The 27,588-nt window shown below is 37.5% G+C and overlaps 1 protein-coding gene across 8 annotated transcripts in view; it reads left to right on the top strand.

Annotated features, from left to right (window-relative positions):
• The window catches only part of LOC486150 (thiamine transporter 2-like), a 42,550-nt gene extending 15,451 nt beyond the window's left edge, over positions 1–27,099 (top strand). For 6 of the 8 annotated variants that reach the window (XM_038574036.1, XM_038574032.1, XM_038574035.1 and 3 more), the window contains 5 exons: positions 3,368–3,531; positions 5,743–6,556; positions 10,442–10,634; positions 16,611–16,752; positions 26,491–27,099. In XM_038574036.1, coding sequence (XP_038429964.1) covers positions 3,382–3,531; positions 5,743–6,556; positions 10,442–10,634; positions 16,611–16,752; positions 26,491–26,667 — 1,476 coding nt within the window. In that variant the 5' untranslated portion in view covers positions 3,368–3,381 and the 3' untranslated portion in view covers positions 26,668–27,099. Of the gene's footprint in view, positions 1–2,836; positions 2,883–3,367; positions 3,532–5,742; positions 6,557–10,441; positions 10,635–16,610; positions 16,753–26,490 lie in introns of those variants that run through there. The other 2 variants (XM_038574037.1, XM_038574030.1) reach the window with 2 other exon arrangements.
• The last annotated feature ends 489 nt before the right edge of the window (positions 27,100–27,588 follow it).

Genomic DNA, 27,588 nt, shown 5'->3' with positions numbered 1-27,588 from the left:
AAGGCAAGTGAGTATGACTCATGATCTCTCCTATGTAAGTTAGTATTTATAAAGGGCTTTCAGACAATTTAATTCCTTAAAGAAACAGTTTTCCTTGCAATCTTAAACTGTGGATTGACTCTTTCAGTGTCTTCTTATTCTCTTAAATTCATTTTGAAGTTATTTCTACTTTGTGTACTGATGATCAGTGATTCTACTTAGCCGGGTCTATTATGAGCTGTTCCTCTATCAGTGATTTATTGGTGGTGTGATTTCCTGGGTCGCTGGAACTAAACCAGATTCTCAAAGAAAGGCCAGGGAAAGACACTGGTGTTTACTATGCCGGGCAGTGCCCCGAGTCCTCTCCCTGTTGACCTCATTTACTCCTCACAAATACTAAAGTAGATCACTGTTACCTTCTCTTAACTAGTGAGACTCAGAGAGGCAAAGGAATTTGAGTAAGTTCAGTCATCTATGTTAAGTACAACAGAAAAAAAAATCCATCAGAAGGTCCACATCACAGCAATAGCTGGGATACTTATTAAATGCTCACCCACTCGTGGCAGTGCACCAGCCCCTCAAGCAGCGAGAGCCCTGACACTACAGACACCCCCCACCTGAAGCAGCTGGGATAGATCTGTGTCCTGAAACAGAAGACCACTGCGTCAGTGCACCCAACAGCCTCAGGAAGACCAGAAGTTTGCATTTTGACATAACTAATTGCAAATCGGATCGTTTGTTTGGTAACATTTTAACTGCTTTGCAATGACCTTTGAAGCAACAGGTTAAAAATCAACTAAGAATTATCACCTGCTTGAACTATTAACAATCATACCACTAGGGTAACTGAGATTGTAAATTCGGTATTTGTCTCTTTTTAAAGCTATCACTCCACCATTCATTCCAAAAAGGGAAAAGATGGCTTGGAATTAGAAAAAGGGGTCTAAGGAAGGAAAGTTTGCATCTTTCACACTGGGTTCTTCACTCCCTTCAATCTCAGCGGAGAGCACATATCAGGGAACAGTGTACACCCGGGGTCTTCAAAGTTCTTCCTAGGGAGCCATAAGTTGTCCACAGGCCAAAAGGAGTGTCAATGGCTTCAGAGGGGCTATGCGGTCAGAACACCACTGAGAAAATAAACACACTGTCCTTTTGCAATAAGTGAGGACACCAGCAGGGGGCAAACTTGGAGCCCATCCTGGCAGCCGTAGTCCTGATTTCACAATCAAGAGGATTCCTTGTAGCTATTTCTCCACATGATCCCTTGTTACGTGAATCTTCCCGTTGTGGTGGTAATGGCTTCCATATTCTAGTCAGACCAACCAGTCCACCCATTTTGAATTCAACCTCCTTTAACAAACTGGCTGCCAACATCTGGTGGGGAATGAGAAGTTACCCACCTGCACAGGTGAAGACAACTGAGCCCTTGGCCCACTGAGAGACTTGTCCAGGGCTCACACAACTCAAAAGGTGGATTCAAGATTTGAATTTGCTCAACTACAAAGGCCTCGTTCTTTTCACCAGGGAATCCTCGTTTCATTATTCCAAAACTAGTTCCAGAGCAACCTCCAGGGGCACCTGGATAGGGCTCACTTGGTTAAATGGCTGACTCTTGGTTTCAGCTCAGGTCATGGTCTCAGGGTCCTGGGATCGAGCCCCACATCAGGCTCCGCGTTCAGCAGGGTTGGGGTGGAAGTCCTCCTTGGGATTCTCTCCCTATCCCTTCCCCCCTCCCTTTCTCTCTCTCTCTCTCTCTCTCTCTCTCAAATAAATAAATCTTTAGGGGAAAAAAAAGAGTAACCTCCATATTCTTGAGAATCAAACAGTGGCTTGCTGTTCCCACTCCACAGAACAAATTTACGTAACCAGAACACTTAGAAAATATCTCCTCACTATTGTTTGAATTGTTCTGGTCAATTAGAAAACCCCACTGGGGTACAGTCCAATGGCTGTACTTTCAACAAACATTTCCAGGAGATCTCTGATGTGTAAGGTTGTATGCCAGACTCCATGATGACAATGAATCCCTGCCCCCACGGAGCTGCCAGGCTAACGAGCAGATGTGCATGTCCATACCTTAGTGCTTTCCAAAGCCATCCGTTCTACAGAATGCATAGTGTATGCTTACTGACTGGCATCGTTCTAATGTGTGCTAATGCATGTAATCTTCAAAACAACATGAGGTAGGTATTATCATTCCCATTTTACAGATGAGAAATCTGAGGTATCGAAAAGGTCCAGTAACTGGCCAAAGTTGACATGCTTGTAAGTAGCAGAGAAGAATTTGGACCCTATTGTCTCCAGAGCCCTGCCTCTGACTGTCGCGCCATACTGCCTCACCTGGGCTGTAACTGAAAGGAAGCAGAGATTAAGGCGGGAGAGAAGATGGAGAGGGTCTGGAAGTTTCAGGGAAGAAATGGTCAATGACTGAGTGACTGAGTGACTGAGCGATTGTGGTCCTCTCAGAGCAGTGGATTGCCTTTCTAAAGGCTGCCCATGTCTTCCCTCAGTCAGCTGAGGGTAAGGCTTATCCTCCCGAAAAAAGTTCTCAGGTTTCAGTATTAGCAACAGGGGTGGGGAAAAATAGGAACAGAGCAAGAGCTAAATATCAACTCAGAAAAGTACTTCTGAGTACTGTTAAATTTCATCCATGACACCATATTGTCTACATGTCATGTAATTCCTCTGAAGAGAGGTATTAAAAACAAATGAATCCACTTGGGAAGATGACAATTCAAATTACTAGAAGCTTCTCATGTTAAACCAAGGTTCACCCTGAGTTTGGTTCTCAGAAAGAGCAAGGGGTCTATCTGCTTTATAAATCTTCACTAACCAAAGGCTATTTTATTCACCAGTTAAAAGCACTCATTAAAATGGATTTCCAGTTCATCAACCACGACAAGGTAATAGGCTCATGATGGGGGGCATGAAGCAGATGTTTGCTTAGCAACTATGTTTATCAAAATTCCACCACCAAAAAAAAAAAAAAAAAAAAAAAAAATTCCACCAATCTTATCTAATGCCCAAGATTTCTGCCTGAGGAGAAATTCTCTGACTTCTTTCTACTGTAAAAGATTACGGGAGAGCATGACCAACAGGCTTGCCGTACTGGGGAGTGTACTTTTTTTCCTCAGTGACCCCGCCATTCCAGCTGACATGAAACTTAACCTCCTTGCTTCAGTGTTTTTAAGTAACCATTACCATTCTCTTTACACCAAGAAACCCAAAGACAAGACTCAAGTCCCTGTGTTTTGACCTGTGATATATATTTACTGTCACCACGATTTTCCTGTTTTCATTTTTAAGACCAAAGGACAAATGGAGCATGGGGACATTTGATGAAAAGAAACCATCAATCTTCTGACTTGCTTTTTTCTTTTTCTTCCAGCAGGTTAACCATCCATGAATTGTTGCCGGACATCACCAAGCCATTCTTGGGTTTTTCCCACAGTAAACCTCTGCTGCTTTGGATTCTTCTCAATGATGAAACCATCAGAGCCATTTGTCATACCTTATTTAGCAGGACCAGATAAAAATATAAGCCTCAGCGCGGTAAGTTTAGTAACATGCTTATCTTAGATTTATATCTTGTTAGAACAATGTCTAAAGCCTTGGGTAAGAGCAAAGTATCAGCACTCCTTACAGTCTCAAATGTGAAAAATAGGCCTTAATGATTTCTATTTGTCATGTAAAAATATAAAACTTCGCCACCACAAAAATGTGGTGGCTTCAAAACAATCTGTCAGCTGTACAAAAGCAATACTCCAGGATGTCACTGCTAATTATCATGAACCTAAAATAAAGCCATGCCTACTTATAACTACAAACCTTAGAGGATAGTATAAGATTTGGGGGGAAAAAGTTAGGAAAAAGTATATGCAAAAAAATCCTCTGAAGCTTTTTTTTTTTTTCTCTTTATGTACCGATATTAAGGCTGTTGTTAGCTTTCAGTTAGGTCAGAGGATCTAATCCTAAGGAGCCTATGAGTCAGTGGTTCTCAAAGTGGGGTCCTCAGACCAGTGCAAGAGCATCATTTGGAAACTTGTTAGAAATGTCCATATATAGGCCCTGCCCTGGAACTACTGAGTCTGAAAATCTGGTTGTTTTAACACACCCTCCAGGTGAATCTGACACATGCTAACATTTGAGAACCATCACTTTAGTCACTGAGCAATAATAAGATCACACAATTCGATTTATCTAGGGGAAAAAATGTCACACCCATTTTACGGGCTGGTTATTCAGCAAATGCGGCATCACAGTTGTATCTCCCATGGCCTTCCTCTCCCAGAAACCATCCTCATGTTCCACCCTAACTAAGGAAATTCTGACCTCTAAACCAATCCACCACTTTCCCAATTAAAAAAAAAAAAAAAAAAAGCACATGCCAATCTTGAATGCCAGTAGGTGCAAAGAGGTTTGGCTGGGAGATAGCTCAGGGCTGGATTTATACTCCAGAGCCAGTCACAAAAAACAGATCTTGAAGGTAGCTTTTGCTGGGTTAGTGACTACACCTAAATGTCAAGAAGATCCAGAATAAAGTTCTACCAAACTCTAAGAACATTTAGGTAAAAGGTGACCTGAAAACTCAAGGAGTAAGGGCACAGAGTAGGTCAAAATGAAGGACACTCTCAGGCTTAGTAAACTGGTGGGTTTATGTCAGTGATCTGAGACCCTGGGATTTGAGAGGGTCAGCGAGACCCTGAAAGAACAGAGATTTAAGAGGGCCCACCCCAGCCTTCTTTACATGATCTTCCATCCACTATAGATCTCGCTTACAGAAGCGAAAATAATTATGTATTATTGGTGGACTCAGATGATTTGCTGATACCACCAGTGTTTCCTGGAAAACCATGACCAAAGCTGATTTAAACCAGAGACATACTAAGGGGTTTCTCATGGCTCCTCCAAAGCAGCCCAAGAAAAAAAAGGCCATGAATGCAGAAGAACTGAAGACAGACTAGTGTTCCCTCTTCTGATATTCAGTCTGGAACTGGTCATTTGGCCTATGTGTTTCTGGTCACCCAGATGATCTCTAGATAGCTGCACGTTTTACATACTGATGTGAATCAAAGGTAAATATGGTCAGGTTCAACCAGTACTGAAACATTCTTGTTAACCTTATTGAAGAAGGGTAAACTATTTTAAAAGGACAGGCAACAGCAAGCGAGCAGCCCTACACGGCCCTGGGAAAGCTGGTAAGGCTAACATATGCATTATGGCCTCTTTCCCAGCCTCAGTGGCTTATGTAGATCACATTCCATTTTAAAAAATGAAAGAAGCAGGGATGCCTGGGTGGTTCAGTGGTTGAGCATCTGCCTTTGGCTCAGGATGTCATCCTGGAGTCCTGGGATCGAGTCCTGTGTCAGGTTCCCTGCCGGGAGCCTGCTTCTCCCTTTGCCTATGTCTCTGCCTCTCTCTCTCTCTCTCTCTCTCTCATAAATAAATTTTAAAAATATTTAAATAAAAAATGAAAGAACCAGATAACTAAGAATAATAACTGCTCTTTCTTTATATCTGGAGGAAGGAACCCACATGTTAGGAAGATCTATGATTTTTGCACTTTGTTTCCTTGAATTTCAGCTCCCATAGCTTTCCACCATATTGTCAGAAACTCATGTGAAGTATCAAATTGATGTGGGGCCAAACGATATGTCCTAGGATGGATACATGTCATCTGGATAATATATATACCTGTGAGATCTATGGTGTGTTTCACTGCTGGTGCTTTTGTCCTCACACCCTCCCCATTTACTCTTACAGATCACAAATGAGATCTTTCCAATTTGGACATACTCTTATCTGGTGCTGCTGCTCCCCGTGTTCATCCTCACCGACTACGTTCGCTACAAACCAGTCATTATCCTGCAAGGGATCAGCTTCATCATCACCTGGTTGTTGCTTGTATTTGGTCAAGGATTAAGAGCCATGCAGGTGCTAGAGTTCTTCTATGGGATGGTCTCTGCCACCGAGGTGGCCTACTATGCCTACATTTATAGCGTGGTCAGCCCGGAGCACTATCAGAAAGTGAGTGGCTACTGCAGGAGCATCACACTTGTGGCCTACACAGCGGCCTCGGTGCTGGCCCAGCTCCTGGTGTCCCTGGCCAACGTATCGTACTTTTACCTCAATGTCATATCCTTGGCCTCTGTCTGTGTGGCCTTTCTTTTCTCACTTTTCCTACCAATGCCTAAGAAGAGCATGTTTTTTCATGCAAAACCCAGCAAAGAAACTCCTCCAAAGCCACCAGGAAAAGATGCTTTCTTAGAGGAACCGCAAACGGATCACAAACCAGTCTACCAAGAAATATTCACCCTTTCAAGGAACCAAGATGATGGTCCATTGAGCACTCCAAAGCCAGGAAATGTAACTTTGAGAGTTTTTGTGCAGTGGTTCCAAGATCTGAAGGGTTGTTACTCCTCAAAGCATCTTTTTTACTGGTCCCTGTGGTGGGCCTTCTCCACAGCAGGTTTTAACCAGGTTTTGAACTATGTCCAAATCCTGTGGGATTACAAGGCACCATCCCAAAGTTCTACAATCTATAATGGAGCAGTAGAAGCCCTGGCAACCTTTGGAGGTCGGTATACCAGACTATCTTTTCGATGTGCAGGAGAGATAGTCTTCCAAATCATAGTCTTAGGTCGATTGGTTGTAGTGATTTCAACACTGAATACCAAAAAAGAAAAGAATTTTTGCCACAAAATTTAAAAGAGGGAATGAACATAAGGGAAGATTGACATAGCTATCCATGGAAGATAAAGTTTTACCAATCCATATAAACAGGGACTGCAAATTTGTGTCCCATTGGCTGAACCTGGTTTGGCCATAAAGAGTTGAATGCTTTAAGGTTAAGCTATCTCATCACTTTCCTCTCTAACTGCTCTGTAACTCTGGTCTTTAGAAACTACAGTTTGCAAACCATTAATAGAAGTGGCAAACAATGGCTCATGCCCACCAGAGCTAAAAGTTTACATTTTTAAGAGGTTGTAAGAGAAAAAATAATATATGACAAGGGTTGTAAAAATAACAAATCCAGGCAAGCAACCAAATAAAAACAAAGAAGGCTATGGGATCCACATGCCTAAAATATTTACTACCCAGCCCTTTATAGAGTAAAGATCTTGAAATCAATGTAGTGGATTTCTGACCAGCATTTTTAAATCAAAGAACAGAACAGGGACACCTGGGTGGCTCAGTGGTTTAGCACCTGCCTTCCGCCCAGGGTGTGATCCTGGAATCCTGGGATCAAGTCCCATATCAGGCTCCCTCATGGAGCCTGCTTCTCCCTCTGCCTGTGTCTCTGCCTCTCTCTCTTTCTGTGTCATAAACAAATAAAATCTTTTTTAAAATGTGGCTTTAAAAAAAGAACAGAATAGAAAATTTAGAATAGAATACATTGTGGCTTATAAGGATAAGTTCTATTTTGTGAAAATTCTGTTTACATACTCATATGTATGTACTAGTGGACATATAAAATATATTCCTTTTTCAGACTGTGGCCAAAGATATTTGAAATCTATTCTAGGAGCTACTTTATCATTTCAAAGTTCCCATTGAGACAACTTAAATAATATATTTATATCTCTCCTTAACTCTACATGTAGGGATTTGGCAAAGCTTGCTGTCTTCTGATTAAGATTATTTCCCGGACTCAGCTTCCTCATTCCTTACCATATCCAGATATTTGTTAGAATAATAGTGACTCCAGACTGGATTCTTACAATCTTCCATCCCATCTCTTCTATACAGCGAGGTTATTGTATTATCTTGTATAATTTTCTCTCTGCCCTTTCCTACATTATATACTTTCATTCATTTGTCATCAGTATGAACCAGTAAGAACTGTGACCCTCCACGGTAGCCACTAACAAATAGTAATCCTTGCCTGTGGAGAAAATGGCTGTAAAAGACAAAGTGTAATAGAAAAGGAGAAAGGCAGGTGGGGGGCGGGAGGTGATATGGTGGGTGAGACAGGCCCTCCAAGAGGATATGTATGTTCCTGAGCATTTACTGCTTCCTCTTGAGCTGACTGGTAAGCGTCTGCTTCAACCTTATTTACCTATAGGCGGATTTCTGATATTGCATTTTGACCAAGAGGATGAGGCAGTGAGACTGAGTGACTTTGAGTAGGTCTCTGGGGGAAGGAGGTTTTCTAGCTTCTGCTACAGGCTTCACCCTTCAACCTTGTCCTAGGCTTTCTACTTTCCAAAAACTTCCCTCCTGGTTGAGAAGCTATAGTGGTTTGGGGCTTCCTAGATTCTTGTCCCTGCATGCTTCATTTCCCCCAGAACATAGTTTGTGAAGCTTGAAATTCTTTTCCAAAGAGAGTGAGGTGAAGAGAAGGAGGGACGATGGGCTGACACAGAGTTAATGCTCTAAAGTCCAAAGGGTAGAGCCCAGAGCTAGCTTTGAAGTGAGCCCAACAATGCACATGGATTTTCCTGACATAACAAAGCTTTCACATCAAATAAGACTTTGAAGATAATATTTTTGAAGTTGGGGTGTTCCACACCCACATATTTGTTGAACATTTCAGGGTCCATTGTTGAGGTAATATTCTTCTGACTTCCCTTTCTAAAAATTCCATTTGACTCCTAGAAACCTGTTCTAGGATTTATTTACCTTAAATCCACTTCCTCCCTAAGGACTTGCTCCTCAGGAAAGGGGAGAAAAAAAAATCCTCTCTTCAGATAATGTGCCCTTACTGAGGGCATCTGTAGAAAAGGTAAAAGGTTCATAAAATTAATTCTTTAAAAGCCTTCTAAATATAATATTTCTTTAGTCTCTTTGTGATAGGGAGGACCCTAATTAGTGTCAAATTTTTAGGCAGAACCAGGTGAAGAAGGACTGGTCTGCTGGCCTAAGCCTTCTTTCTTTAAGAAAGAAAGCTAAGGGTAGCAGGAAACCTGACAATTGATTGCTTCATTCACGGCACAATGTATACATCATAAAGCATGTCTACATAATGAGCATTATTAAATGAATTTGTCCTGGCATATGTCTTGTGACTACATATAGGGCTTGGGTCAATTTTCTCATCCTCAGCATTATTGACATTTTGGGCGGGAAAACTCTTTGTCCTGGGGCCTGTCATATGCATTGTAAGATGTCCCACAGCATCATTGGTCTCAACCCTCTAGATCCCCTTAGCATACTACCACCAACACCAACACTACCCCTGCCAAGTCATGGCAGCCAAAGTTGTCTTCAAATAGTGCCATCTGTCCCCTGAAGGGCAAAAATTCCCTTGGGAGAACCACTAGGTTATAGTTAGTTTAAATTTGAGTTGGGGTCAGCACTTTCACAATCCTTATCACACTATTAAAACTATAAATTGATAAATCCAATTTCTCCAGTAGACTATATTATTTTCAAGAGCAAGGATCCAAAGTTGACCACCATATTTTCCCACAGAGAAGCTCAAAAGTGTTTGATGGGTGGGTAGGTGAAGGAATGAGTCAGCAAATAAAGAGGGGAATGATTAAACTAACAAATGAGGGGAAATTGTAAGGAGAGAATTCTTGAAAAAAGATTTCGTATCTTTCAGGGATTTGAAGACATTTTCAAATCGATGTTATAGAGAAGATAGAGAAAACAGAGGTAAGGACAGAGAAAGAGAATCCCTCCTTGCTAGAGCATTCATAGCATGGGCACAGAGAAGGACATGGTAGCAAGGACTGGCATTCAATTTGAAGAACTTGATGCCTCACTTGGTCACCAAGTATTCACAAATGACCATTCCTTACACTGTGCTTTGTCTTGACTGAACTTGAGTCAGGCTCCTCTCCTTATTATAGACGCCTCACATTTTGCTTGCCCCAACTCTGAGTAAACACAACATAGTATGGAATGTGCCCCAGCCCCCCATCAGCTTCTCCGGAAAATTGACTGACCACAGCAGGACACTTTCCTGTCCGTTTCCACTGATCATTTCCCCTTGCTTGTCCAGCTTCCTCTCCAAAGATCTTGCTTATGTCTACTTGCCCTACAGAGAAGTGCCCTTACAAAAGAAAACCCTTTTTCTATTTGATTTCAAGATGCTTGCAGATTTTGGCAATCACAGCGTTCTCCCTATTGCAAGTCTTTCTTCTGAATAAAGCCTCTTCCTATCAAAGTCTGGTTTGGTTTTTGTTTGACATCAGATTTCTGAACCCGAGTTTTATCTCCTCAAAGGGAAGAAGAAAGAAAGAAAAATGGCCTCTATGGGGCCGTTCCAGTCTGTGATTTATGGAAACCCAAATTCAGCTGGTCTATTTCAAACTTTAAGAGAAAAAGATATGTACACTTCATAGAACTAGATCAAGTGATTTTCATTCAATCTAAGTTCACAATAAGTCAACATGTTTTACCATAGCCTGGAAATGCTTCAATGTCTATCCAATGTGAATTTTAACAAAATGGTGCCCTACTTTGTTACGTGTGGATGACAGGTTGTACTATACATCGGTTCCTTTCTTTCCAGGGGCTCTGGCTGCCTTCACAGCAGGCTGTGTGAAAGTCAACTGGGATCTCCTGGGAGAGCTGGCCCTGGCGATATTCTCAGCTGCAGATGCAGGTTCTCTATTTCTCATGCATTACACGACTAATATTTGGGTGTGCTATGCTGGTTTTTTGATCTTCAAGTCAAGTTACATGCTTCTCATAACAATAGCAGCGTAAGTATTTATCATTTCTTGATCTAAATCTGAAGCAACGAGACAGATTTATTTATTCATTCTTCCAGTTCTTCTGAATAGCATTTGCAATGTTATATTTAATGTTTAAAATAAGACACAACAGAACTATATTCTTATTTTAACTGACTTTCTCTTGGGACTCGATTAGGGTTATTAACCCAGTAAAAATCATTCAAAGTTCTCACAACTAATAAACAATGATATACTCTGAGGTTTTGATTTTTAATGTTTTTATACTGTACTTATTTAATGGAGTAATTTTATTAATTTTTTCTTTTGTAGTCTTTTTTTAAACACTTAGCATGAGATCTATCCCTCTTAGCAGATTTTTAAGTAGGTATTACAAGATTCTTATCTCTAGGCATGATGTTGTACTTCAGACTGCTAGAACTTATTTATGTTGCATGACTGAAAGATACATATTTATACACATTAAGTAGCAACTTAATTTTCCCCTCTACTCAGCCCCTGGAAACCACCACTCTATTATTTGCTTCTATAAATTTGATTATTTTAGATACATCATATAAATGGAATCATGCAACATTTGTCCTCCTATTTAGTGTTCCCAAGATTCATCCATGTTGTTGCATATGGCAGGATTTCCTTCTTTTTAAAGGCTAATAGTCAATTGCATATATGTACTACATTTTCTTTATTAATTAATCCATCTATAGACATTTAGGTTGTTGTCATATCTTGGCTACTGTGAATAGCAGTATAACAAACATGGGGGTGCTCATATTTCTCCTAAGTTCTGGTTTCAACTATTTTGGATAAATACTCAGAAGTGTGAATTTCTGGATTGTATGGTCATCCTATTTTTATTTTTTTATTTTTTTTTAGATTTTATTTATTTATTCATGAGAGACACAGAGAGAGAGAGAGAGAGAGAGAGAGAGGCAGAGACACAGGCAGAGGGAGAAGCAGGCTCCTCGCAGGGAGACCGATGTGGGATTCAATCCTGGATCCTGGGTTCATGACCTGAGCCAAAGACAGATGCTCAACCACTGAGCTACCCAGGTGCCTGGTTGTCTTATTTTTAATTTGTTCAGGAACATCCATACTGTTGCCCATAGTGGCTGCACCATTTTATATTCCCACCAACAGCGTACCATTGTTCCAATTTCTCTGCTTTGGTTTTGTTTTATTTAATAACAAAATAAGATGTGATTGTATCTAATAGTGATTCAGTTTAGTTTTCACTCCCAATTTTCCCTACCTGCTTGAAAAATCACAGCACATCTGTTTCTTCAAATAGTTTCAGGGCAGTTGTAGAAGTGAAGCTGTTCTATAAAACTACATATAAAGATAATAAATGTTAAATCATACAGCAGTTTAAACATAGAGAATATTTTATCTCAATTAATTAAAAAAGAAAGAAAATGAGCTAAGAGAAGTGATGAATGCTGCCTAGAGAATATCTAAAAGGATTAGGTAGGTGTTACTCATCATTTCCTGTGTGGTAATATGTTTAATTTTAATTAGAAAGTGGATCATGGATAAAGCAAACATCTGAAAATATTTTTCCTCGACTTAACATTATCAGCTGCATAATTTTGGCATGCTCTTTGGATTTAAACTTTTCTTAGAGGCCTATGGAACACCATAAAATATATCAATATATGCATTATGAAGTCCCAGAAGAAGAGAACATAAAGAGGAAGAAAAAAAACACCTGTAAAGAAGCAATGACCAAAAAGTTCCCAAATTTGATCAAAAGCATTAATTTAATTTATATATCCAAGAAACTCAAACATTCATTTAAATCATTAATTTACACATTAAAGAAACTCGCCTGTGAACTCCATGTAACTTACAATTGGGGTTAACTCCACAAGTTTGTTATTTCTTTACTATTTGTCCCAATTGTTCATTTGTCTTTATCCCTCTTTTGAAGTTAATTGAGCTTTCTTTTTGTTTGTTTGGGTTTTTTTGAGCTTTCTTTTTAATTCCATTTTTATTTCTTCTATTTGTTTTCCTTGGCTAAGTCTTTATGTTTTTAGTAGGATTAGGTTTTTAACCCATCAGTTTTTCTTAAATTAATATTATACTACTTTGTGTATAAATACTTTACATAATTCCATTTACTCCCTGTCCCTTGTACTGTTTTATAGATTTCACTTCAGTTTCTGTTATAAATGCTACAGTACATTATTATTCTATTTGCTTTAAACAGAAAATTATATTTTTAAAAATTAAGACAAGAAAAAAATAATTTGCTCATAGATTTGCCATTCCCAATAGTTTTCTTTCTTTTTTTTTCTTTTTTTTTCTTTTTTTTTTTATAGATCCATGTTTCCTTTTACTGTTGATTCCCTTCAGCCTGAAAACTTCCTTTAACATTTCTTGTAGTGTGAACCTCCTGGTGAATAATTTCTCTCAAATTTTATTTGAAAATACATTTTATTGTCATTTAAGTATATTTTTGCTGATTGGAATTCTAAGTCAATAGTGGTGGGGGTTTTTTTCCATTCAGCATTTTAAAGATTTATTATTCCATTGTCTTCCAGCTTGCATTAAGGAGTTCATTGTCATTCTCATTGTTGTTCCACTAAATGTGATGAGAATTTTACTTTTGGCTACTTCTAGGATTTTCTGGTTTATTTGATTTTCGGCAATTTAACTATACTTATGTTTTCTTTATGGAATAGTATGATTTTTGGTTTATCCTGTTATTTTCTTATTGTTATTTCAGTCTTTTCTGATCTTCAGCATACTAACAAGGAGATCTCTACCTTCCCCCACTTTTATGTTAGAAATTATTCAAAATGTTTTGTTTTCTCTTAGCAATCTAACTCTCGATTAGGAAAAAGGACTCAAGCCAAACCTAAATTAGTTTGGTTTACTGCTCCATGGCTACATTTAGGAAGATGGAGAACTTGAAAATTAGTAAAAATAATTTTTCAGAGTTATTTGTACTGACCACAGCTTCCACACAGTGAAAAAGTAAAAGTATATTATTCTTGAATATTTCAGAACATATTGGCTCACAGCCATCTGCATTTCTATTGCATACCATGAAGCAAGTCAATATTGTTCTTCTAAAGAACCAAATAGGAAAATCTGGAAAAAAAATAGTAAGATTAACTGTCAGAATATAGATAGTTCAGGAAAACTCAATCAACCAAAATGTTTTGGTGTGTTAAGAAATTCTCAGAGTGATTTATCACAGATATGAGGAAGTAGAGGGTTAAGCCACATGAATAATAAGAATGCTGAGATTCTGGGAGGCCGTGAAGATGGAATTCATATGCTGATGGTCAAGCTTTTCCCAGACAATATGTACAGAACATTCTACATAAAGCTCAGTGATCGTCTTTCATCTAGTTTATCAATTCAGTCACATGATTGATCTTAGTGTCAGGATATACACTCATAGTGGGGCAAAGAAAAGAACTTGACCTCATAGATCTCTCAAATTTGGTGCTAAATGAAATTATCACTCCCATGTCCAGCTTCAGAATACTGATAGAATATCATCTGTAGGTGAATCCAGTCTCTGTAACTTCATTCACGTCTTTTTACTATTCTAACTTCTAAGAAAATTTTAAAATAAATTTAGTACATGTAGGATAAATGTATTTCTAATGTAAAGCGTTAGTGTTCAGATTTGGAAGAAATTCTATGATCAACCATCCATGGTTTCAACCATCATGTGATACAAGAAGTTCATATTAAAAAAATATGATTAGTCTATAAAAGAAGATATTTTTCTACTTCTTTTTCATGATAAAAACTGATAAATTTAATTAAATATTAGTCAAAGCAGTTGTCTGGGTTCAGTTACGTATTCCCTGTTGAAGTGTAAGCTCTGTGAGGGGAAAAATCATGCTTATTCATTGGTATGCCCCGATACTTACCCTTGCTTCATGATAAACATTTGGTTAGCATTTCTTGAAAAAAAAAAAAAAGCAATGAACAAATACAATAATACAACATAAAGAATAGTAACTTTGAGCTATTGATCTTTTTAATTTAACCATTCTATTTTTATATTGGCACAAAATAATGTGTTTTTTAATGCTTTATAAATTGTTCCTATTACTTTCCTTTGAGTTATAGGGTAAATTGGTAAACACCAATCCCATAATGTCATGATACATGGAACGTAAATGATCAAATAAAATTTCAAATTGGTTCAATCTTTAAATTACAGACTATCCCAGAGGCTCATGTGTATTGAATGCTAAAAAATGCCTAACAGAAGAACATGAATATAATTCTCTTTCCAAGAGTATATTAGCCCTGAGCAGTGTACTCTGCATCATAGTTTTATGACTCAGGAAGAGCTTTGAAATAAAATTTTAGACAGTATGATTCCTTGTCATTTCAGTTACCTGGAGAAATACTTTTTGGGCTTAGACTGAAAAATCTTAGGATTCAATGCCACCCTCAGCCTGACGTCAGCATTATGACTCCATATGAACCCCCCACATATAAAGGTCTTATCCAAAACCAAGTAATTGCTGATGCATTGTTTAAGCATCTGTACTGATTAAATCAAGATTCCAATCTGAAATAATTTGCATACTGAAAGGGAATCTGCCGTTTGATGTAATCTAGGTTTTAAGAGCATCTATGTAGTGTAATATTTTTTTCCAGAGGAAAAAATTGTTAGCTGAGCAAGGAACCCCTGAAATTATAAGGCCCATTTGGACCACGTGTTATATTCACTTTGTGGAATCTAGGGTTATTTATAGGTTTTGTTATGTTTAGTTGGTAATTTTTTCACTGAAATAATACATTTTCATTGAATCACATGATTTTTAAATGCTTATATTTGTCTTTTAATATGATGATTTGGGGAAGGGATGTTAAAACCCATAGTTAAAACTTTCCATTTGCTTCTGTATTTTTTAAAATTTTATTTATTTATTTAGTTACTTATTTATTTAGTTATTTATTTACTTGAGAGACTATAGAGAGAGAGCATGAGTAGTGTGGGAAGACAGGGGGAGAGGGAGAAGTAGACTCCCCACTGAGCAGGGGACCCCACACAGGGCTGGATCCAAGGACCCTGGGCCGAAGGCAGATGCTTCACTGACTGAGCCACCCAGGTGCCTCTGTTTTCTTATTTTTGAATAAATTCGAGTCATAAGTATTTTAGCTGAATTAGATGGAAGAATTCAAATGTATGTATGTCAGTCTTGCCTGACTAAATTTTAAAAACCAACCAATTCAAAATGAACTAATTGCCAGATTGACTTGACTGTGAAAGAAAATAATTTGTGTGTTTTCTAGAAAAAAAAATTTACCTATTAGACTCTGAAACTTCTAATGTAGACAGTCAACGATGCGGTGAACAGCCTACAAATAAGTAAAAACTCATCAGATTGACTTTTGATTTATTCATTGATATGTCTAGGTTAAAAAGTGACTCCTACACCATATCCACGTCCGATAATGTTCAGTGTTCCCTTATTGCAGAACATTTGGAATATTTGGTTTAATTTTAGAAAAGGTTAATTAGTTTTAAATTCTCATAATATATCACATCTCATGGAATGTTAAAATATAACACTTCACTATGCCACTTACCCTTGTTCCTTTTTCTCTGCTGGAAGAGCTTTTTAGCAGGAGACTGCCAACAGAGGCCTGGGCTTCCTGAGGGGAGCCAAATCTTGGGAACAACACAATTCCCTTCTCTGTATTTAAAAGCTTACCTATGAGGGTGCCTGGGTGGTTCAGTGGGTTAAGCGTCTGCCTTCAGCTCGAGTCATGATCCCAGGGTCCTGGATCCTGGAATCGAGTCCTGTGTAGGGTTCCCTGGTGAGCAAGGATATGTGTCTCCCTCTCCCTCTGCCACCCCCTCCCTTGCTCATATGTTCTCTCTCTGCTTTCTCTCTCTCTCTCTCTCTCTCTCTCTCTCAAATGAATAAAGAATCTTTAAAAAAATAAAATAAAAACCCACATAGTGTGCTTTCAAAACTCTTTCCATTTGTACACTGTTAGATTTCAGATTGCTGTTAATCTCAGCGTGGAACGCTATGCCCTGGTGTTCGGAATCAACACCTTCATTGCCCTGGTGATCCAGACTGTCATTACTGTAGCTGTGGTTGACAACCAGGGACTGGGGCTTCCGGTCAGCATACAGGTAAGTGCATACCTCTGTGTCTTCATTGACACAGAGGCATATTTTGAAAACTACACACACACACACACACACACACACACACACACATATTATTAGACATAGTAATTGGACTTGCTGAGATATAATTCTCATACAATAAATTGACATATAAATAAATTTATATACAGTTCTATTAATTTGGGGGGAAAAAAGCTATGTAGCCACCACCACATGAAAATCAAATACAACGCCTTCACCCAGACAGTGCCCCTTTGCCATTAGCTGCCTTTCTCCACAGTACCCCCCAGCAACCCACACATTGGTTTTCTATCCCTAAAGCTTTTTCATTTTAGAAAGTCATATAAATGAAATTATAGAACCAATAGCCTTTTGTTTCTGCCTTGTCTTCATTTAGCATGGTGTCTTCAATGGAATAATTTTATAATTTTTATAAATTTATTTTATAAATAATATATAAATTTACATAATTTATATATTTATATAATTTATAATTTTTTATAAAATTTTATAATTTTATATAAATATGATGTAGTTCAGATACATTCTATTTTTTAGGAAACTTTTTCATTAAACAGGTGACCTTTTCATTAAGCAGGTGAAAGAATGAAAGCACTACCTAAAATAGACCCAAAAAGTCATTCCAGCTGAAGTGGCTCTCGTTACCCAAAGCTCCACAGGTTTTTCTTGCCATAGCTAAAATTCAACCTTATTAATGCTTAGCTCACAAATTTCATAAGCCTACTCAATCTCATGGACAAAATGTTCAATCTTACAAGTCCCTACACATATCTAATGCAAATGTTTAGAATATTGAAACGTCTTCTTTAAAAACAAAAAGAGACGGGGGGTGGGAGTGAATGGGTGACGGGCACTGGGTGTTATTCTGTATGTTAGTAAATTGAACACCAATAAAAAAAATAAAAAAAAAATAAAAACTAAAAAAAAAAATAAAATAAAATAAAATAAAATAAATAAATAAATAAATAAAAACAAAAAGAGAAAAAAAATTATTTCAGGAAACACAATTGAATGAGTAACACCAGGATATTTAAGAAATCTATTTAAATCTCACAGTAGTTCAGTAGAAGGAAAGAGATCTTCATTGAGTAAATATTAAAATTAAGATTACTATAGACTCAATTCTTTTTGAGAACATAAAAGGATCAATTGTTACTTTCTAAAATAAAATTTAAACTCCTGGTTTATTATCTAGCTTGAAATTTGCTCTCCAGCTTTTTAGAAATCACTAGGTGTATGATGTGATGTGATCAAGAGAGCACAAGCTTGAAATCAACAAAGTATGTATTTGAATCTTGATTTTTTATTATTGATTTCTTAAGAATTTTTTTATTTGGGAACATTTCAAATATATCTTAAAAACAGAAAGAATAGTGGCATGATGTCCCAGGCATCCATCACTCAAATTTATGGCCAATCTTATTTTACTTGTACCTGCCACCCACTTGCTCATCCTTCCCCGAGAGATGTAGTTTTTTTTTAATGTCTCAGTTTTCTCTTCAGTAACATGGAGAATATAATACCTACTTCATGAGGTCTTATACAGATTAGATGCTTGCCTGTAAAATGCACCATTTCTGGCCTGTAGTGTACTCAATACATGGTGCATTTTTCTTTAGTGGGAAAATCAATACACATTGATCTTTCTGGGCAATTCACACAAACATCCAAAGCAGAAGGTGAAAATTAAATTTGGCAGAAAAAGTCGAGCTTCACCTTTGTTTCCCCTGATAATTCAAGATTTTCAAATTGTTTTATCTTCTCAACCAAGGCATGTCTAGATTCAGGGCATTCCTCTAAAATCTTTCTTTGTCTTTCTACCTACCTCCTCTTATCGTCTCTGCCAATATCCTTAATGCTAGAACAATTTTCATTGAGATTCTTCTATGTATGTTATTTAATGTAAAATTCAACTCCTAAATAAAGGACTAGTTTACCCAAGGGTCAGAGCAGGGTAAGCACAAAATATGCAGTCCAAAGGCATAACAGAAGACAAATCCTATTTCTATAAAACATTTCCCAGATAAAAAAGTATTACTGTAGATTTCTGGTTTTGAAAAGCAGGCTTCTTGGGGTGCCTGGGTGGCTCAGAGGTTGAGCATCTGCCTTCAGCTCAGGCCATGATCCCGGGATCCGGAATCAAGTCCTTCATCGGCTCCTTGCAGGAAGCCGGCTTCTCCCTCTGCCTGTGACTCTGCCTGTCTCTCTCTGTGTCTCTCATGAATAAATAAATAAAATATTAAAAAAAGAAGAAAAGCAGCCTTCTTAAAGTTGATTTGGAGTAGGAATCTAATTAAATGCACATGAATTAAACTTCAAGAGATCCAAGAGTATAGAGGTATATTGATTAATGATTCCCAAATCTCAACCATAAATATTCATTTATCATTGATTATGCACTTGTTCATGAGCTTTTCAATATAATTTCAAGGGCCATTTTAAAATATTGGAATCTAAGAAACATAAACTACAACCTAAGTCAGCATTTTTGTAGGACATCGAGATTAAGTGGAAAGAAATCTGCTTTGAGACATCCTGAACTAATTCATCCATTTTCTCATTACTTCTCAACCTGTTGTCACAACACAGGTTTTTTTATATATTTTTCAATTTAAAAGACCATAGAGATTTTAAAAAGAGGCTCCATATACATCTTTGAATATTACTGAAAGTCTAGGGGGAAAAGACCCATGAGAAAAGCTAAAAAAAAAAAATCTTTTTTACCTCATCTAGAAAAAAAGCTAAGGAGTAATTTAGCTAGTCATATAAGAAGCAATAACTTGAAAGTGTATCTTTAGTGAAAGCAGATGAACATACTGTTGTATACTGATGATATAAAATAATTTTCTGGAGGAATTTTGCTTTTTAAAAAAAATAGGTGAAATTCATAGTTGTAAATATGAGGGACTTTTAGAGAGAGTGGGTGAATAATCACACAATTCAAAAAAGGTTATTTTTTTTTAAATAATCCTTTTGTGGGGTGCCTGGGTGGCTCAGTTGGTTAAATGTCCAACTCTTGGTTTTAGCTCAGGCCACAATCTCAGGGTCTTGAGGTCGACCCCCACATTGGACTCTGTGCTCACTGGGGAGTCTGCTGGAAATTATATCTGTCTACCTCTCCCTCTGCTCCTCTCCCTGCATTCACTTGGGCTCTCTCTCTCTCATTAATTAATTAATTAAATCTTTAAAAATAATCCCTTTATTAGATAAAAAAATGTAATAACAAGTTTCACACTAAAATGCCCAACTATTCACAAGTTGGTTACCTGTTATATCCCTCCAACCCTCTCACTGTCTGCCTGGTTCCACCCCTCAATTTGCAGAGATACCCCTTGGAAGGAGGAACACCTTGGTAACCATAGATTTCTTATTGATTGAGGGAGTTGACATTCATTCACCTCCCATTCGTGAATCTCATTACTTTCACCCACCTCCTCCCTGGAGGGTCTTGAAGCTTAAGATAGGAAAAGCAACTGTTGATACCGTCAGGGAGGAAAAATACTGTTTCCTCTCACCCTATTTGGCTCTGAGCTGAGTCTCTGTAACAAAGACAAATTAACAATAGCACACAAATGTATTTGATACAAGTTTTATGTAACACAGGAACCTTCATAAGGAAATGAAGACCTGAAGAAATAGTCAAACCTGAGTGTTTTTATGCTAGATTTGATAAAGAGTGGAAAGTCGTGAGAAAAAAAATATGATAGAACAAAAGGGAAATGAGCTAAGAATAGTAAATTGGGGAAACTTCACATGGCCTGTTCATTCAGATTCCTCTCTGCGTCCCTTTATCTTTGGAGATAAGGTTGTTCTTTCCTCTGGGTATAGACACTAGGGTCTTATGACTTGCTCCAAGGGAAGGTCTGGAAGTCCTTCCTGCACCTGCCATGTCTCAAATTCCTTTAGTTAAAAAATATTCACCATGCCAAAGTGTCATATTTGGGGGTAGATTGTCCTGAATGCCATCACCAGCAAGTCAAACAAGGACACATGAAAAAGAAAAGAGAAAGGCCATTGGTGTAAAGTGACCCCTCGATGTCATGAAAACCACAGCTGCTGCCCTGCTCTGTCTTTCATGTCCTCATTGAGAAATGCAAAATGATCCTCCCCAGCTCTTTTGGCAGGAAGCCACTGCACTCAGCCACTTTGGGACCAGATGGACCCCTGATTACACACTCCATTAGATTATCTAGCTAGGATAACTGGTACTTTCGTTTGCCTTAAATTAAATAAAAATTAGAATCATGAAAATGGATTTTTAGTTTTAACCCCAAAGGGCTTCATAAGAGAAGGGGCACTCTAAACAGAAAGATTACTTCACAAAAAGTAGAACAGTGATGCTATTATTTTAAGTGCATGAAATGGGGATTTGTTCAGATTTCAGGCAGCCTCCCATACATCAAATCTGAAATTTCTCAGATGTGTTTAAAGCGTGGACTATTTGCCAGTCCAGATAGCTTAGATGAGTGTTTTCAGTTCACATTCATTAACTCAAGCATGGGAGATGTGTGATCTGTTGGATTTTGGTCCTACGATTTCAACTATTTTGGAATCTTAAAGAATAGCTTAACGGGGTTGGGGGCAGATTTTCATTATCAAACAAAATAACTACTTATTAGGATTTTCAGTGAGTTTGGGTCCTGACCCTCAGATATTGTCTTGTTTTCTCACTTGCCTATTCTAGTGGAAATGGTCCGGAGGCAAGTACCTTCAGAGGAATGTGGTTGAGGGATTGCATTTGAAGGAGAAGAAGGGCAGGTGTCCACATTCAAACCCAAGTTTTGCACTGAGGGAAGCACTTGACAGGATGAGCACTGGGTGTTATACTCTATGTTGGCAAATCGAACTCTAATAAAAAAAATATATAAAAGAAACCCCAAGTTTGAAGTCAACAAGGGTTTTAAAAAATATTAAATTAAGAAAGACTTACTTCCATTAAACGTTATAGACTTTTAACAATATTAAAATAAGAAAGGCTTATTTCCATTATAGCATAAATAAACTAGGTATCAGAAAAAAATCCTTAACACTACAAAGCACCTAAAACTCCTGGATATAAATTTAAGATTTTTTTAATAAGTGGCTGAATTGGTAAGAAATAAGAACACTCCTCAGAGGTCAAAGCAGGAACAGGAAACCAGATAGACAAGGAAGCACTAAATCTATCATGTGCTCGAGCATCTGCTGATTCTCCCAGTGACCTCGAATTTTGGTTTTAGTGGCAACCCCAAGGGCTACATCCTCAGTGAGCAGAAAAACAGAACAAAACATGAAGTTATGGGGGAAACGCCAACAAAGAAGATGAATCTGGGTGGTATCAGGGAATTTACCCTGGAAATTTGCTTTCATAAGCAGCACTTACATAATTCTGGGTTCCAATGTCTATAGGCTAAGCATTTTTTTTCTATTTTTTTAAAGATTTTATTTATTTATTCATGACAGACATGCAGAGAGAGGCAGAGACACAGGCAGAGGGAGAAGCAGGCTCCCTACTGGGAGCCCAATGCGGAACTTGATCCCAGGACCCCAGGATCAAACCAGAGCCAAAGCCAGATGCTCAACCACTGAGCCACTCAGGTGCCCTAAATATTTTTTTTTCTAAAGCTGAGTATGTAGTTAAAAGAGGCTCTGGTTGGTAATGGCCCCAGGCACCTGTAGGTATCAAAACAAATGGTCTCTGGAAGACTGTTCCTCTATATAGAAACCTAAAAAAAAAAAAAAAAAAAAAATTGCCTCAGATAAAATTCCACCAAATATAAGATTATGATGTTTAAAAACATCCAAAATCATGACTGGATATAAAGTACTAGGAGCAAGCCAACTGAAATAATAAATAACAGAATCACACAGCAAGGATTTGAGATGGAGGAATTATCAGCATTAGAATATAAAGTAAGATGTTTGTACACAAAGGAAAATAATAACATAAGAATGGGACAAGATATATCTTGAATGATTGTGAATATTTGGGAAAAAATAGAATTCATGAGAATTAGGACCTTAAATATGTAGGAAAAATTATTGAGTGTGAAGAAATCACCAAGAATGCAGCACAGAGAAAGAGAAGTGGAAAAATTAAGACATGTGGAAATGAAAGTGAGAAAATTAAACAAATATCTATTTGAAGTTCTATGAGGAGATAATAAAGGTAGTAGAGAGAAGCTGATAAATATTCTCTGAGAATTTTCCAAAAGTAATCAATAGCATGTATTCTCAAAATTAAGAAAGAAGCCCCCAAAATCTCAAAAAAAGAGAAGTAAGTAACATTATATGTTCTCATTCATTTGGGGAATATAAATAATAGTGAAAGGAAATATAAGGGAAGGGAGAAGAAATGTGTGGGAAATATCAGAAAGGGAGACAGAACATGAAGACTCCTAACTCTGGGAAATGAACTAGGGGTGGTAGAAGGGGAGGCGGGAGGGGGGTGGGGGTGAATGGGTGACGGGCACTGAGGGGGGCACTTGATGGGATGAGCACTGGGTGTTATTCTGTATGTTGGCAAATTGAACACCAATAAAAAATAAATTTATTATTTAAAAAAATGAAAGGGAATAAAGGGAAAGGAGAGAAAATGAGTAAAAATATCAGTGAGGGTGACAAAACATGAGAGACACCTAACTCTGGGAAATGAACAAGGGGTAGTGGAAGGGGAGGTGGATGGGGGTTTGGGGTGACTGGGTGATGAGGGGGGCACTTGGCAGGATGAGCACTGGATGTTATGCTATATGTTGGAAAATTGAACTCCAATAAAAATTTTCTTAATTGTAAGAAAAAAAAGAAATTCATATCTAAACACACTGTGGCAAATGCAGAAAACCAAAGAAAAATAAATCTTAAAAATAGAGAAACAGAACTTCAGCTACAGAGAAATGATAATAGACAATTGACTTGTTGGTAGCTCCCAGTGGAAGCCAGCAGAGCAATGGCTTTAAGTGTTGCCGAGAATACTGGCCAGCCTAGCGCTATAGACAAAGAGAAACTACGTTTTAAAAATGAGAGCAAAACATTTTCAGACAAATAGAATGAGGGCATTATCAACAAAAATCTTTACAAAAGCCATTTCTAAAGGATGCACTTGAGGAAGAAGGAAAAGTATCCCAAAAGGAAGGTATTCCCAAAAGAAGGAATGTGAAAAAAAGAAGTAAATGTGTGAGTAAATCTGAACAAACACTAATCATTTAAAATAGTAATAGTATGGTTTCTCAAGTCAAGAATACCAAGGTAATTGGTAATTGGTGGAAAATTGAAAAATCATTCTTAGTTCAGCCACAATGCATGCAGAATTTATCAGCTCAGGAAAACTTTAAAAGGAAGTCTGGTACACTGTTTAACTCCTGAAACAGGATATAATAAAAATAAAGATCTGCTATTTATTTGAAATACAAATAATCATGTGTTTAAAGCTAAACTTATTTAATAAAGGTCTTATATGTTTTTCTACAACAGAAAAAATATAAATAAATAAAAGAATAATAGTTAGGGGCGCCTGGGTGGCTCATTCGGTTAAGCATCCAACTCTTGATTTCACCTCTGGGTCCTGGGATCAAGCCCCCTGTTGGGGGAGTCTGCTTGAGATTCTCTCTCTCCCTCTTCCCTCTGCCCCTCCCCCACCTCTAAAATCAATAAATAAAATCTTTAAAAATAAAAAATAGGGGCACCTGGGTGGCTCAGTGGTTGAGCGTCTGCCTTTGGCTCAGGTCATGATCCTGGAGACCCGGGATCGAGTCCCACATTGGGCTCCTTGAGAGGAGCCTGCTTCTCCTTCTACCTGTGTCTCTGCCTCTCTCTCCATGTCTCTCATGAATAAATGAATAGAATCTTTTAAAAATAAATAAATAAAAATAACACTTATATTCTATATCTTGAGGAGTCTTTAAAAAGATGCCTCAAGTACCAGACAACAATGTATCAATAGAAGATGTTCAAAACTAAGGATCTTCATGCTGTTGATTATTGATTAGACTCCTAAGGTGGCACACCAAGGAGGGTGGCAGTCCATCTGGCAGGGAGGCGGATTTCATCACAGCATTATTTAAATTGCTGCAGCATAACAATAATGAGATGCCACAGGCTTTTAATCAGTTTTATTATAGTCTTAAAACTCTCTACATGTAGGTCTCTCTACTTATCGCCTGTGTCCAAGGCAGACAACTCCCACCACCATCACCTTTATACACCATCACTTTGCTTATTTAAGAGTCAATATTTCAAGTGGAACCATGAAAAAAATTAGAAATAGATTATGCAATTTTTATGCAGAAGAGAGGAATAAAATATGGTATATGGAAAAATAGTTACATGAAGGAGCTCAAGAAAGGAGGAGAAAATTAAGGAACATAAAAAATAAGGAAAGTATGGTGGCAAAAAAATACAAATATGTGAGTTGTCACTAAAATAATAAATTAGCTCATAAGTTGAACTGCCAATTTACAGGAAATAGGGGAAGCAGAACTCATTACATGACATCCAGGATTACTACCAAAAAACACCTGCATCTGGGAAATTACAGTTTTTCAACAAATAACATTTTTCAAAAGATCGATAGTGTCCTGAGAAATTCAGCAATCAATCACAATGTGTGGATCTTATTTGAATCCTGATTCATACCCAGAAGCTAAAAATATTATGAGACAAGCAGAGAAACTTGAGTACTGACTAGACGATACTAAGCAATTGTTAATTTTTTAGGTGTCTTCATGATTTGTGGTTACGCTTTTGCACATCCTTCTTTTTTAAAGATACAAACCGAAATATTTATTACAATCCTGTGATACTGGATTCAAATTAATCTGCGAGGGGGAAGGGAAAGCGATTGGGGCCTTAGGGAACCAAAAGTGGCTGCTGCTGGTGATTGATGAAACCAGGTCATGGGATTAGTGGGCGTTTGGATACTGTCCTATCCTCTTTTGTGAATGTTTATAATTTTCCAAAAATAAAAATTAAGCAATTCAAAGCTAAATAAACCAGGACAAAAATAAAAATAACAAAAAAAAATATTTTCAGGCTAGATTCTTAAAGGGTTGCAACCATAGTCTATTTACAGAAGACACATTTAAAATTATAAAGACATGTGAAGTTTGGAGGGGGGAGGGAAAATTCATACCATGCAAACGAAAAATTTAAAAGTTACTATAAATTTTTTAAAGATAAAGCATAATCAAGACCTCTTGATATGTATGTCTAAGGAAAATCATTAAAAATGGTTGAATGTTCAACTTACTCATTAAGAACATATATGAGTTCTAATTTCCATTATTAATATCATTTCAATATTTTGGGTAGAAATACTGTATTCTTTCTTTTTATTACTGTTATTTTTGGATAGAAATTCCATCAAGCATGTCAGAGTCTAAGAAAAAAACTCTCAATTTCATATACTAAATGCGAATATGAAAAAAGAAGGAAAGCAAGAAGGAAGTCTATATATAGTCTATATTAATGGAGAGTTTCAAAACTACAAACACAGTTAACATTGATTGAATTCTACTGTGTAGGTACTCTTCTATATACCTTATGTGTAATAACACATTTAATCCTCACAACAAATGTGTAAATATTGTTATTACCCTCATTTTACAATTGAGAAAATGAGGCTGAAAGAGAATCCGTGACCTTTTTAAGATCTCCCAGCTAGCCGTAAAGCGTCCCTACCGACCTTTATTGTTAAATAACCATTTTAATGTCATTCATTGATTTCTTTTTCTTTTTCTTTTTCAGTTTTTAATTTATGGGAGTTATTTTTCCATTATTGCTGGAATTTTCCTAATGAGAAGTATTTACATAATCTGTTCAGCCAAATGCGGAAAGGAACATTGTAGGTCTACTACTGGTCAGAATCCAAGTGAACGAGAAGACTCAATTTCTAATACAAACACAGTAACAACACAGTTTTAGCCTGATATCTCCTACTTACCATGGACTCAAAGGATGGATGATTCTAAAAATATATGGTGCTACACTTCATAGCATTTTAATTGTTTGTCCTAGATTAAGATACCATAAAAGAGAAGGATTATCATTAACCTCATCGACACCACATCAAACCCTCAGCTACGGGCTGGTAAACTGAGAACAACCAAAACTGAAGTCAACAAGTTGAGACCAGCCATCTTTATGGCCTCAGTGAGCAACTGGGATCCTAAATACTGTTTTAACACTTTCAAGTCCACCGCAAAACGACATGGAAATCAGACAAATGGGACCATACAAGAACAAAAACATGAAATATCATAGCGTGAATGATATATATATTGGCTGTCTGTCCCCAACCTCATAAAAGTGTGATTTGTTTTGACTTAGGGAGTAGATAAAGAAATTTCTAGTGCAGGCCTGATGCATAGTAAATGATCAACATGTGATGACCATTATTATTAAACTCGTATACTACCAAAAAAAAAAAAAGTTAGAATGGGGGAAATCTTTTAATTCCTACAAAATGAGGCCAAAAAATTAAGGAAAAAAAATTATTAAACTTTACCATGATCCTACACGAAAAGACTGGATAATGTCAAGATTTCAATTCTTTTCAAACTAATTTATAAGTTTGTTGCAATTTGTGAGTCTCTGTGTCAATGTGACTAAGCCAAGTCCCTTATTTATTCAAACAAGTACTAATCGAGGTATTGCTGTGATGTATTTTGCAGATATGATCAAAGTTCACGGTTGACTTTAAGAGAGATTACCCTTGGGATGCCTGCATGCCTCGGCGGTTGAGCATCTGCCTTTGGCTCAGGGCGTGATTCCAGAGTCCCGGGATCAAGTCCCACATCAGGCTCCCTGCATGGAGCCTGCTTCTCCCTCTGCCTATGTCTCTGC

Source organism: Canis lupus, chromosome 25 (genome assembly GCF_011100685.1).
Source record: "Canis lupus familiaris isolate Mischka breed German Shepherd chromosome 25, alternate assembly UU_Cfam_GSD_1.0, whole genome shotgun sequence".
In the NCBI taxonomy this organism is placed as follows: domain Eukaryota; kingdom Metazoa; phylum Chordata; class Mammalia; order Carnivora; family Canidae; genus Canis; species Canis lupus.
This window is presented reverse-complemented; position numbering and strand designations above follow the sequence as displayed.